At 50.6% G+C, this 13,057-nt stretch overlaps 1 protein-coding gene across 2 annotated transcripts; it reads left to right on the top strand.

Annotated features, from left to right (window-relative positions):
* The first annotated feature begins 6,388 nt into the window (after nucleotides 1-6,388).
* On the top strand, nucleotides 6,389-10,413 carry TMEM125 (transmembrane protein 125). 2 transcript variants are annotated; one of them, XM_023221583.2, is made up of 4 exons: nucleotides 6,389-6,498; nucleotides 7,093-7,205; nucleotides 8,592-8,747; nucleotides 8,987-10,413. In XM_023221583.2, the coding sequence occupies exon 4, from the start codon at nucleotides 9,129-9,131 to the stop codon at nucleotides 9,786-9,788; it is 660 nt and encodes a 219-aa protein (XP_023077351.1). In that variant the 5' UTR covers nucleotides 6,389-6,498; nucleotides 7,093-7,205; nucleotides 8,592-8,747; nucleotides 8,987-9,128; the 3' UTR covers nucleotides 9,789-10,413. The 2 variants fall into 2 exon arrangements, with proteins under 2 accessions (XP_023077351.1, XP_023077352.1); XM_023221584.2 differs by having other exon boundaries at nucleotides 6,998-7,205.
* Nucleotides 10,414-13,057: the final 2,644 nt, after the last annotated feature.

The raw sequence follows: 13,057 nt of genomic DNA, 5'->3' as shown, positions 1-13,057 counted from the left end.
CAGAGATATAGACCAATGGAACAGAACAGAGTCCTCAGAAATAATACCACACATCCTTCATTAAAGGAAACGATCTGAAACCAACCCAAACTATTGATTCAGTTGACTCACCCTGGAAACAACCACCACTTAAAACAGTTCCACTCTCATCCACTTCTCCAAACAACAAAATATATAATGTACTATTTCTGTTCAGAACTTAAAAAAATAAGTCTTTTTACAACATGACTGGGTTTTCCATCCAGTCCCAGATTTTTTTCTTCTTGTTTTTTCTTTAAATAACCAGACATTTTACTCCAGGACAAAAAATTCACCACACAAGATCTTTTCTCATACAAAATTACTATCTTTTATTTACAATCTTCTTTGCCAAAAATACATCTTCACATCCATGACTTTCTTCACACCTCTTTCCTTTGCTTACTGGTTCCTTAGTACTTTGTTTTATAATCATTTTCAAGTCCATAATTTGAATTAATTTTACTTTTAAATAACTTCTGAATTAAATATAATTATTCTTTTTCTCACTAATAGCACATTTATGGCACATTTTATAGGTGTAATTATATATTAACTCTAATTCCTATCCTTGGTAACCTTAAGTTTTAGTGAAACCCTATGAAGCAATAAATCCTGAACTATCAGAGCATTTTATAGCTGAGAACAGTTCCACAATTTCTAGAAACATATTTCCCAGTATCATAACCCTTTCTTAACTGGATATGATGCAGATGTTAATGAGCATCAAAATAATTTTAAGATTTAAAAGTACACAAAAAGTATACCTAAAACATTTATGCCATTTACATGTACTCAATTCTTTCATTTTTATCAGTTAATCTAGATTATTTCTGAAAACAGTTATTAGACACCATCATTTAAAGTTGGTTATTTCCTTGTTAACCAATTTTTTTCTTTTTTCTTTTTCTTTTTTGTTTGTTTGAGACAGTGTCTCACCCTATCACCCAGGCTGGAGTGCAGTGGTGCAGTCTCAACTCACTGCAACCTCTGCCTCCTGGGTTCAAGCAATTCTCCTGCCTCAGCTTCCCAAGTAGCTGGGATTACAGGTGTGCACCAGTGCACCCAGCTAATTTGTATTTTTAGTAGAGATGGGGTTTCACCACGTTGGCCAGGTTAGGTCTCAAACTCCTAACCTCAAGTGATCTGCTTGCTTCAGCCTCCCAAAGTGCTGGGATTACAGGCATAAGCCACCACACCCGGCCTAACCAGTATTTTCATAGCCAGTGAACTTCAGGTGCTCACTTTAGAGCCTCCAAGTTAAGGGCAAGCGTGGTGACAAATACAAAATTCAGACAGAAATGTATGCTGACAATTCTGAAGACATTTATATTTTCATTTTACCAATAATTTTAAAACCAGTTTGTTTAGTAAAGATTTACTTAAGTCATGTGAACTTGAAAACTGCTTTGACCAGGTGAGGTGGCTCGTGCCTGTAATCCCAGCACTTTGGGAGGCCGAGACAGGAGGATCACAAGGTCAGGAGATCCAGACCATCCTGGCTAACACGGTGAAACCCTATCTGTACTAAAAATACAAAAAATTAGCTGGGCGTCGTGGCAGGCACCTGTAGTCCCAGCTACTCGGGAGGCTGAGGCAGGAGAATGGCGTGAACCTGGGAGGCGGAGCTTGCAGTGAGCTGAGATTGCACCACTGCACTCCAGCCTGGGCAACAGAGCGAGACTCCATCTCAAAAAAAAGAAAAAAAAAGAAAAGAAAAGAAAATTGCTTAGACTTATTTACTTAATTTATGAGCGCTCTTATAAGCCAACACAGCATATAACAGCAAGTGTACATACAAATAAACACATCTAGGTATGTAGACACATATACAAGTGAAAATCCAATAGCTTTTACCTTGAAACTTCACCCATGCCAAAGCAATACAAACTCACCAGCTTTACATGGTTACACTTTGTTTGCCCTGACAGGTAATCCAACAAAGGCTATGAGCCAAAATTTTGAGTAAAGCAGTTTTCATGGCAGTTTGATTTTTAAGGGCCAAACCTCCCCAGACTCCAAAGAACACTGGGGCTAAACAGCACCAAAGGAAAACATCACATATTAACCAGGCCCGACTCTGCTTACAACAGCAGCACAAAAGCCTGGATACATGCGACTCCATCCCACTTTCCCATTCAACAGCCAACTCCAGATTCCAAACAAGATTGGGGCCAAACAGTATTGCAAAAGATTATCAAATTGAATTCTAATTCCTCATGACTGTATCAAACACACACAATCACCAGAACACTATCCAACTACTGTAGCAACACACAAGCCTGTAGAGTGTCCAAACTGAAACAGTCAGGGTGCTTCCTCTCTCTTCTGTGTTTGGGCTTGATCAACCAGCAAATGGGAATTCCTCAAGGAATTTCCCAAATTGAGAGGAGCTGACCCGCCATCTGGTACCCAAAAAAGATGCTCACTTGCCGGTACATAACACACAAGTACAAACAAGTCCCCAGGAGTGTCCGTACTGAAACAGTCGCAGCGCTTCCCTCTCAGTCAGTTGGGCTTGTTCCATCTACAAATGGAAATTCCTTTTAAAATTTCCCAAATTGGGAGGAGCAGATCCCGCTGTCTGGACCCACAAAGGACACTCACCTATCTGGGTGCCTAGCTAGAGTCTGAGGCTCTATCTAATCAACTGTAGCTGCAGTGGTGGGTCACAAAACATAATCTGGTCGTTGGGATTCTTCCTTGCAGTGAGGATGGTCATGGTGAATGGGACCAATACTCCAAAAGATGTCTATCTCGGGGAACTATCACTCACTAAGAAGGGAGTGGGAGCCTGGAGACATTGGAAGCCTGTAGGTGCTATGCCTTACGCCCGTTGTCCCCTGAGACTGCCCTCAGGATGGCAAGAACAGTGCCTCTCCACTCACCACAATATCTCCAGCACCTGCACAACACCTGGGCCACAGGAAGGATATGATCAATGGATGCTGAATGGATTCATTCTTTTTTTTTCTTTTCTTTTCTTTTTGAGACAGAGTCTTGCTCTGTTGCCCAGGCTGGAGTGCAGTGGCGCGATCTTGGCTCACTGCAACTTCCATCTCCTGGGTTCAAGCAATTACCTGCCTCAGCCTCCCAAGTAGCTGGGACTACAGGTGCCCGCCACCACGCCTGGCAAATATTTTGCATTTTTAGTAGAGACGGGGTTTCACCATGTTGCCCAGGCTGGTCTTGAACTCCTGACCTCAAGTGATCTGCCCACCTCAGCCTCCCAAAGTGTTGGGATTATAGGTGCCAGCCACCATGCCCAGACGAATTATATTATTTAATCCCCCTACAACTATATAAAGTAAGTTATGTCATCTCCATCTTACAAATGAATGAGACACATGGAGGTTAAGCAGTTTTTCTCTGGTTACACAGCTAGAGCTGGGGCTTGAACCTTCAAGATCAATCTAGCTCCAAATCCAGTGTTCTTTCCACCATTCATTCATTCAACAAATGTTTATTGAGCACCTGCTCTATGCCAGTCCTGTTCCAAGAGGTAGGGATAGGACAGTAAACAGACACAAATCCTTTCCTTCAGGAAGCTTACTATCTAGGAGGCAAAATTCCCATTTGATAAGAAGGATATATAGCATGTCAGAGTGATCATGCTAAGGAGAAACATAAGGAAATAAAAGACATAAGGACAGGGGATAGGAAGTACTGGGGAGGTTGCAATTTGAGACAAGGTGACCAAGAGGTCTCCCTGAGAAAATGCCATTTGAGAACATTCCTGAAGGAGGGAGGGAGGGAGTCATGTGGATCGGAAGCATTCCAGGCAGATGGAGCTGCTGGTGCAGAGGCTCTGAGGCAATAGGAATGAAGCCAGAGAGGGCCTTAAGGCGGTGGGAGGACTCTGCTCCTCTGAGGGAGGCGGGCCACTGGAGGGACTCTGCACCTCTAACTGGATCACTGGGGCCACTGGGTTGAGAACAGCCTGTGGTGGGAACATGGCAGAAGCTGGGAGACAGCCCCGCAGCCTCTGCGTTCTCCCCCAAGTACTCCCATTCGCCACCTTCTTGTGGATCTGTGGGTGGTTCGTCTGCACCTTCCGCTCTGTGCCCACGGCTGCCTCCTCCTGCTGACCTTCACCGTCACCAGTCTGAATTACCCCAACAACCTCTGTTTTGGGGACAGAGTTCAACAGCCCTGTGAGAAGCCTGCCTTTCCACTTGACTCCAAGTTACTTGATAAGACCCAGAACTAGAATAGAGCCTTGCCCAATCAATGTTTAAACCAACGAAGCTTTTAGGCTTTGTTTCTCCCATCCAAAAAGTTCCCTTCAAACCCCCAAGGGAAGGGGAAAAAGAAGGAAACTTTCATGGGTCCCCTGCTGCAGCTCTGCCTGGGACAGCTGGCCCATGGGTCTGGCTGGGACTGGACTCTCCTGGGGACCAGAGTGGGTAAATAAATGTCAGATGTGTACAAGAGGAATCTGCAGCCAGCAAGCCCTGTTGGGCCCCTGGCTCCCCTGCTCTTCTGAGTCAAGCCCCTTTATTATAAAGGGGATACCTTTATAATGCTTTGCAAAGTGGCAGGATGAACACCTGCAATGCCACACCACTGTTTCCCCACCCCATTCCGCCCAACCATCCTCCTGATCCAGCCTGCCCTGACCTTTCTCTGAGGGGAAGGACATCTAGAGCCATGCCATCCAGTAAGGACACAGCCACACGACAGATGTGGTGCCTGGGCATTTGCAATGTGGCTGGGATAAATGAGATGCACTGTAAGTGTAAAATAATACCCACCAGATTTTCAAGACTTTTTTCACGCCTGTAATCTCAGCACTTTGGGAAGCCGAGGCAGGAGGATCGCTTGAACCCAGGAGTTTGAGAACAGCCTGGACAACACAGCGAGACCCCCATCTCTATTTTTAAAAATAAAAATAAAATACTTTGTACAAAATAAAACTGTAAAACAGCTCATCAATAACATATATTAAAATGTGTTTTGCAATTAAAATATATTAATTTAAATGTATTAATCGTATGGGTTTCTTTTTCATTTTTGAATGCAGCTATTAGAAATGTTTAAATTATATCTGTGGCTCACACTATATTTCTTTTTTCTCCCCCCACCCCACCGAGATGGAGTCTCGCTCTGTCACCCAGATTGGAGTGCAGTGTTGCAATCTCACCTCACTGCAACCTCTGCTTCCCGGGTTCAAGTGATTCTCCTGCCTCAGCCTCCTGACTAGCTGGGACTACAGGCACCCACCACCATGCCTGGCTAGTTTTTGTGTTTTTAACAGAGACAGGGTTTCACCATGTTGGCCAGGCTGGTCTTGAACTCCTGACCTTGTGATCCACCCACCTCAGCCTCCCAAAGTGCTGGGATTACAGGCGTGAGCCACCGTGCCAGGCAGCTCAGGCTATATTTCTAGTGGACAGGGCTGTTCTAGAATTATGACTGGCCTCCAGTCATCTCCACGGAACAAAGCAAAGAGATGGCAAAAGCGGGCCAAGTACAATTATTTTGTGAACTGATAATGACAAGATAAGTGTGATCTTGTTTTTCTTTTCTAGTTCACACACATGAGAAGGAGAAAGCAAGAGACACCACAGGGGCTGGTCCAGGAGATGAGGGACAGCCTACACCAGCTCCAGCCAGCCTGCCTTTCACCAGTCCGGAGGGTGGCGTGTGTGTGTGGTGCCAGATTTGCCTATTAGAAGCTCCGACCGTGTCCCTGTTAAACTTCAGAACCCTCCATGGGCCCCTTACACGGTCCAAGTGCCTCACTATGGGCCTTCAAGACCCTGAACAGCCTGAGCCAAACTTGTCTTTCCAGCTTCATCTCACATGCTTCCTGCTCAAACCCCCCGCAGCTGTCAGTTCACGCTATCGTTTAGTCTGCTAATCAATCATTGAACAAATATGTATTGATTACTTCCTACATACTAGCTACTGAGGTCATGATGATTAGTAAAAGACACACTGTCCCTGTACTTGCTGGGGACCACACATCTAGCAGGGGATGACAGGTAAATGCATAATAGGCATTAAGCACATTGCAGTAAGAGTAGTTGTTGGGGAAGCACAGGCACCATGGGTGCACCCAAGAGGCACCTAAACCAGCCTGCAAATCAGGGAGGGCTTCCTGGAGGAGGTAGCGTCTCAGTTGAAGAATGCAAGTTGCCCAGACTGAGGCTGGGGAGTGGCAAATATCCCAGGCAAGAGAGAACTCAAAGAGTTCAAAAACTGGAGGGGCAGAGAGGAGGGCAGGGTGCCAGTGGCAAATGACCGACCTGGTGCATGTGGCAGAGGCTTTATGAGCCTTGTGAAGGAGTGTGGCGTTTATTCTGAAGTGTTTATTCTGGGAGCTCCTGTCTCCCGCCTGAAAGGCCTTCACCTCTCCTCCCTGTTCACTCAAATCCTGCTTCCCCAGTAGGATCCAGTCTGTGGGGCAAGCCAGGCGCTGGAGGGAGAATGAGCGAAGGGCTTTTGGAGGCTCCAGCCTAGGGCCAAGGAATGGAGGTACTGGGACTGTGTTTGCGGTCTGCTGGTGTTGGAATTTGGGGCTAAAGCTAGGTTTGAGGTTGGCGTTGGGTTTGGGGGCTGGATTCAGGAACAGGAGTCAAGGTTCAGGCTGAGCATGAGGTTGGGATCTAGGACCTTAGTCCAGAATTTGAGTGGGAGTTAGGAGTTGGGAGCTGAGATTTCTAGCCAGATTTGAGGTTGGATTTGGAGTTGGAACTGGAATTGAATTTGGAAATGGGGCTGGGGGTTGGGGCTGAGATGTGCAGCAGGAGCTGGGGCAGGGGTGGAAGCTGGGAGTTCTAGCTAGGGTGTGCAGCTGCAGCTGGAGTCGGGGGGGTGGTTTTGAAGCTGGAGCTAAAGTTAAATCGGGTCGGAGCTGGGGAATGGGTTGGCGCCCAGACTCTGGGGCAGATAGACAACATTCCTCCTGCTGCCCAGGTCGGCGAATTGTGTTCCCAGCCCTAACAGCAGCAGACAGAAGCCCCTCCCTTCCCAGGAATGCCTCAGCCCAGCAGAAGGAGCAGTGCCACGTCAGCCAATCGGCTCAGGCCCTGCCCTGGAAACGACACCTGTTCATCCTCCTCCCCCCAGGCTCACCTGAGTGCAGGTTAGGCAGGTGAATTGTCTCCCCGGAAACCGAGCTAGAGTGCCCCACCTGCTCAGCCCTGCCTTCTCAGATCGGATCCAGCACGTCCAGGCTTCTCGTGAGTTACCCATTGTCCCCCGACACCCCACCGCCCCTACGTTCTCCCACTCGCTTTTCCCCTGAGAACCTCCACCCTGCTCCCAGCCTGGCCCCCGCTGTCTCAGCACACCTCTGCAAGCACTTTCAGACCAGTGAAGTCACAGCCCAGGGGAATGCTGGGACAGACTCCATGGCCACGCCCACCTCCCCCACTTCCTTGGGGGCATTGGAACCAGCCCCTGCCCACCTGAGGGGTAGGGGTCAGCCTCTGCAGAGGAGTCTCCGGGAGGACAGATACCTTGTCAGGATGTAACCTGTGTACAGCCACATAGTAATATTCCCAGAATGACCCAGGACCTACGTCTTCTGCCCTGTCCTGCTTTGGAGGGGTAACATCGTTTTCATGTATTCAAAAAGCACACTTTGAGCATCTATGCAGGCTCTAGGCCCCATTGGAATTCTGAAACGAAGATGTCAGGTGGCTCATCCCCACCCCTCAAGATAAATGTTATTGTCCTCACTTTTCAGATAAGGAGACTGAGGCTGTAGATGAACCACTCAGGCTTCCTGGCGCCTCCCCTAGACCCCTCTCCTGGGCTCTGCAGAGCTCTGGACTGACTAACCCCCACCCACACTTAGCACAGGCATCAGCCTGCTTGCTTCTGTCTCTGTCTCCTGCTGCAGACTGGGGCTCCTTGAGGGCAGGGACCTCATGTGCATTATTTTTGACCAGTGTGAGACATGCTGTCCTCTGGAAGACAGGTTAAATCAGCAACCACTGTTAGGTGCCTGGCCATGCTCCTACCGGTGGGAAGGACTGGAGCTGGGGTTCAAATCCAGAGCCCTCTTTTTTCCTTTGCTCCACTTTAGAGAAATCGTGGAGGAGGATGGCATGAGGGAATGGTGAGTGTGGAGAAGAGCAAGGGGAGCAGAAAGACCAGTGAGGAGGTGGAGGCGGGAGCCGTGGGTACAAGAGCAGGGAACTGGCTAAAGAAGTGTTTAGAGGTGGAGCCCTGGGGACAAGATGTGGATTAGATACTGCAGAGGGAGGAGGAGCTGACTGAGAGGGCGGTGATGGCATGCCTGAAGCGAGGAACGCAGGAGGAGCAGTTTGGAGTAAGATAATGAGCTTGAGTTGGGACCTGTTGCATCACAGGGACATCAAAGTGACAAGTGACTCAGGAGGGAGATGTAGGTTGGAGAGAGGAATTTGGGAACTGGCAGCTTATATCACCAAACTCATGGCTGTGGGATTGGATGGGATGTTAGGGGAGGGAGGGTGTTAGGGGTCTGGTCCTAACCCACAGAGAAGAAGGAGACACAGCCCTAAAAGAGAAGTGTCAAGGTCAGTCAGGCTTCTGGTTCCAGAAGGGTTAAGTCATAAGCACCCCCTCCATCCCCACAGCTCCCCCCCAGGAACCAGTGGTGACAGCTGAGGCCATGTGAGTAGGATCCTGAATGAGGCTTTATCTCTGGCTGTTCGTCCCATCGTCCACCGTGGCACCAGCTCCCTCAGCCAGCCGGGATGGGACCAGCGACTGAGACAGCCAGAGGCAGAGAGGTCAGGACCTGGGTGAGGGGATTCCCTGGAGGGTTTTGGGGGGTACTGTATGGGCAAGATACTCTTCTGGGGTCATTGGAGAGCCATTTCCAAGGGACAGTGCTGCAGAGGGGGCTTTCCCAGGGGAGATTTGGGGGGACACCGGGGTGGATTCTCAGGGGTCATCCCCAAGGCTCCCCAGGTGGGACCATGGGGGACAGGTGGGCTGGGAAGGTAAGACTGTGATTCTTCCCCTACAGGTGAGGGTGACTATATCCTGGACTGTGAGAGGAATGGGACTCTGGGCCTGTAGCTGCCAAGCAGGTGGCGGGTGCTCCAGGCTGTGATCTGCACCCTCTGACCCCTGACGTTGACCTACCCTGACCTCTGCCTGACCAAGCCATGTCTGAACAGGAGGCTCAAGCCCCAGGGGGCCGGGGGCTGCCCCCGGACATGCTGGCAGAGCAAGTGGAGCTGTGGTGGTCCCAGCAGCCACGGCGCTCGGCGCTCTGCTTTGTCGTGGCAGTGGGCCTCGTGGCAGGCTGTGGCGCGGGCGGCGTGGCACTGCTGTCAACCACCAGCAGCCGCTCAGGTGAATGGCGGCTAGCAACGGGCACTGTGCTCTGTCTGCTGGCTCTGCTGGTTCTGGTGAAACAGCTGATGAGCTCGGCTGTGCAGGACATGAACTGCATCCGCCAGGCCCACCATGTGGCCCTCCTGCGCAGTGGTGGAGGGGCCGATGCCCTCGTGGTGCTGCTGAGTGGCCTCGTGCTGCTGGTCACTGGCCTGACTCTGGCCGGGCTGGCCGCTGCCCCTGCCCCTGCTCGGCCGCTGGCCGCCATGCTGTCTGTGGGCATTGCTCTGGCTGCCTTGGGCTCGCTTTTGCTGCTGGGCCTGCTGCTATATCAAGTGGGCGTGAGTGGACACTGCCCCTCCATCTGTATGCCCACCTCCTCCACCCACAGTGGCCATGGCGGCCATGGCAGCATCTTCAGCATCTCAGGACAGTTGTCTGCTGGCCGGCGTCACGAGACCACATCCAGCATCGCCAGCCTCATCTGACAGAGCCAGAGCCCTTCTTCCCACACCGGCCTCAGCGTCCCCAGAGCCGAGCCAGGGTGTGAGTGCATGTGGACGCTGAGTATACATGAGTGCGTGTATGCCCCCAGGCTGGGTCAGCTCTTCTGTGGATTGCAGAAGAGTGGTGCAATGTGATTAACGGCCCATGTGTTCCTACACATCCACATCATGGGAAGGTTAATGCGTGCCTCCTTGGAACTGGGTGTTTGTGTCCATGGAACTTCGTGTCTGTATCTCAGGTCAGTAGACGCAGAAACGCCTCATGATGAAGACTCTTGAGCCCCATTTCCAAAACCCCTCAAATCCAATTCTGTCCTGTAACATCCATCAAAGATTTCCATAGGGGTGACTGGTGTCCACCCAAGACTGCATCAGTGCCGGCTCATTGAGGAGAGTAACTGCTGCCAGGCAGAAAGAATATGGGCTCTGCAATGAGACAGACCTGGCGGGGACTCCCCCGTTGAGCACTAGCAGCTGGAGGAGTTGGGAGTTTGTGGCTATCATGGTTGTGTTCATCGATTGTGGGGATGAAATGTCATTGTGCATGGAAGGCGGGGTTTGTGGCTGATGTGCAATAAAATGGCGGCTGCTGTTGTCATTGTCTCCATCTCAGGATCTCACCTCAGAGACCCTTCCTCCCCTACCCCAAGCCCCGCCCCATCCAAAACAAACTTCTCACTCCTATCTCAGCCTCATAAACGGTGCCTTGAGGGTCTCCTCAGTCAGGCCTGTAGTTTCTCCTGTTAGGTAGGGAGAGGACGGACTGGATGCCAGCCTTGGGAAGGTGGTTGGTTTCCAGTCCCAGGGAGAGGTGAGGGACCTGAGTCCTTCACATTTGCTCACATGCTGGTTCAGGATGAGACCTTACGTGTTTGGTGTTATCAGCTGGTTTCTCTGGCAACTGCACCTCCCGTTGGCTGTGCCTCAGCGGATTCCCTGAGGGCGACTGGGAGGCTACAGCTCCCTACCCCACCTCTGAAACCAGAACATCCCACATCTGGGCAGTGGCTGCGCCAGCTGGCCTGCTCTAGGTTCCTGGTCATGGGAGAGGTGTTTCAAACGCCCTAGGGTGGTAAGAGTCACTTCCTGCTTGGAGTCAGCCCTGGGAGGATCCCCCCTCTGTAGCATGCAGTGCCATTTCCTGGGTGATGGAGATCCACAGGAAGCAGCACTCAGGTGTTTCATCACTTCCTGCTTCTCGAGGTGCAGACTGCATGAAGCCCGTGGAAGATGCCCAGAGAGGCAGGGAAATGAGACCTGTCTTCAAAGAGATGTTACAGTACAGAGGCTCTGACAACAAAACGTTGACTTTCGGCAGGCAACGTCAAGGATGTCTCCTGGAGAAAACACCGGGCTGACAGATGAGGGGAAGAGTGTTGCCAATGGAGGGAGGGAACAGTGTGAACAGACCCGGGAGAGAAAGACAAGGCGTGTCCCAGAACGCCAAGGACAACAGAAATGGCTCCCCTGGGTGCTCCAGGGGTGCCTCATATCCACCATATTCCAAACTGACCCTGCTCCTCTCATCTTGAACGAGCTCCTCTCTCTCACCCAGAAGTGCCATGCTCAGGGGGCATCTAGGTTAGAGATTCGGTGTAGTGCTAGATGGCACCGTCACTGTCTCCTCACCAAGTCCAGTGACAAATCACCAACTCCTCTGGTTTCCCTCACACAGATTTGTCTGGCAAGTCGTATCTTCATGCTCACTGCCCAGAAGGGACCCTCTTCATCCCTGCCTGAGTGGCACATCAGCCTCCTTCTCTCTCCCTGCTTCTGCTCTTTTCTCCTCTTCATTCCCCTTCCCCTGGCCATGCACACACACACATCCCTTGAGCCAGAGTGATCATCCTAAAGTTAAAACGAAAATGTGCCTTAGAGCCTGTCTGTGGCTGCCCACCCCTTCCAGGCTCCCTAACCTGGTTTGGTCCCACTCAGAAAACCCCATGAGCAGCCCGCTGAGCTATTTCCACCAACTCCCCAGGCCCTCTCATTTGTGCCAGCCTTTACATGTTCTGTGATCTTTGCCTTCTCGTCCTTCAAGATCCAGTTCTCCAGGGATCTTCCTTGGCCCTTAGACCAGTGAGTTTCCCTCTTTCTATGCCCACAGCACCCTCCATTGTAGAACCATCTGCAATTATTTCTTTTTGTGCCTGTCTCCTTGATCAGGTGAGCTCGTCCTAACCAGACTGGCATTGTGCTCATCTGCTCATACGCTCATCCCTTGCTCCCAGCATAGGCCTGACACAGAGTAGGTTCTTTTTTTTTTGAGACAGAGTCTCCCTCTGTTGCCCAGGCTGGAGTGCAGTGACAAGATCTTGGCTCACTGCAACCTCTGCCTCCCAGGTTCAAGTGATTCTCCTGCCTCATCTCCTGAGTAGCTGAGACTACAGGCGTGTGCCACCACACCTGGCTAATTATTGTATTTTTAGTAGAGACGAGGTTTCACCATGTTGGTCAGGCTGGTCTTGAACTCCTGACCTCATGATCCACCCACCTTGGCCTCCCCAAGTGCTGGGATTATAGGTGTGAGCCACCGTGCCCAGCCGACACAGAGTAGGTTCTTTATTGGATGGATGAAGGACTCCGGCATGGCCAGATGGCAATGTGTGTGCAAGGAGCAAGGAGAGACCCACCTATAACTGGGAGGGGATAGGGAAAGTAGGCCACTGCCCCTGTTGGCCCTGAATCTGTCCCTCCCAAAGCCCCATGCTCTCTACCGCAGTTGTCACTCTTCCTGAGTTCCCAAGAGCAATCGATCACTATGACCCACTCCTGGCCTGATATGGGACTACAAAATGTCCTGCTTTCCTGTAATATGGGGAGAAATACCCTTTCCTTTCATCTGAGACAGAGTTAGACTCTTGCAATTCTCACATTATTTCTTTTTCTTTTTTTTTTTTTTCTTTGAGATCAAGTCTCCATGAGTCACCCAGGCTGGACTGCAGTGACGTGATCTCTGCTCACTGCAACCTCCGCCTTGCAGGTTCTTGTGCCTCACCCTCCCGGGTAGCTGGGATTACGGGCGCATGCCACCTTGCCCGGTTATTTACAGTATTTCTTTCAAGAAACTAAAGAAAAAGTAGAAGCACAGAGGCTCAGAAAATGGGGAAAGAGGGGGTTACCTGGCATAAGCATCTGACTGAGCAGCTGCCATGGGCGAGTCCAGCACCAGGCCCTCCCGGGAAGGACGGAAGATGGAGACTAGGGCTCATGACCCCAGAGGACTGACCCCATAGGGTAATGGACACCCA

The sequence above is a fragment of the Piliocolobus tephrosceles genome, chromosome 1 (assembly GCF_002776525.5).
Source record: "Piliocolobus tephrosceles isolate RC106 chromosome 1, ASM277652v3, whole genome shotgun sequence".
Lineage (NCBI taxonomy): Eukaryota > Metazoa > Chordata > Mammalia > Primates > Cercopithecidae > Piliocolobus > Piliocolobus tephrosceles.
This window is presented reverse-complemented; position numbering and strand designations above follow the sequence as displayed.

Coding starts and splice junctions, on each gene's coding strand:
- TMEM125 (XM_023221583.2), top strand. CDS start 9,129: ATGTCTGAACAGGAGGCTCAAGCCCCAGGGGGCCGGGGGCTGCCCCCG.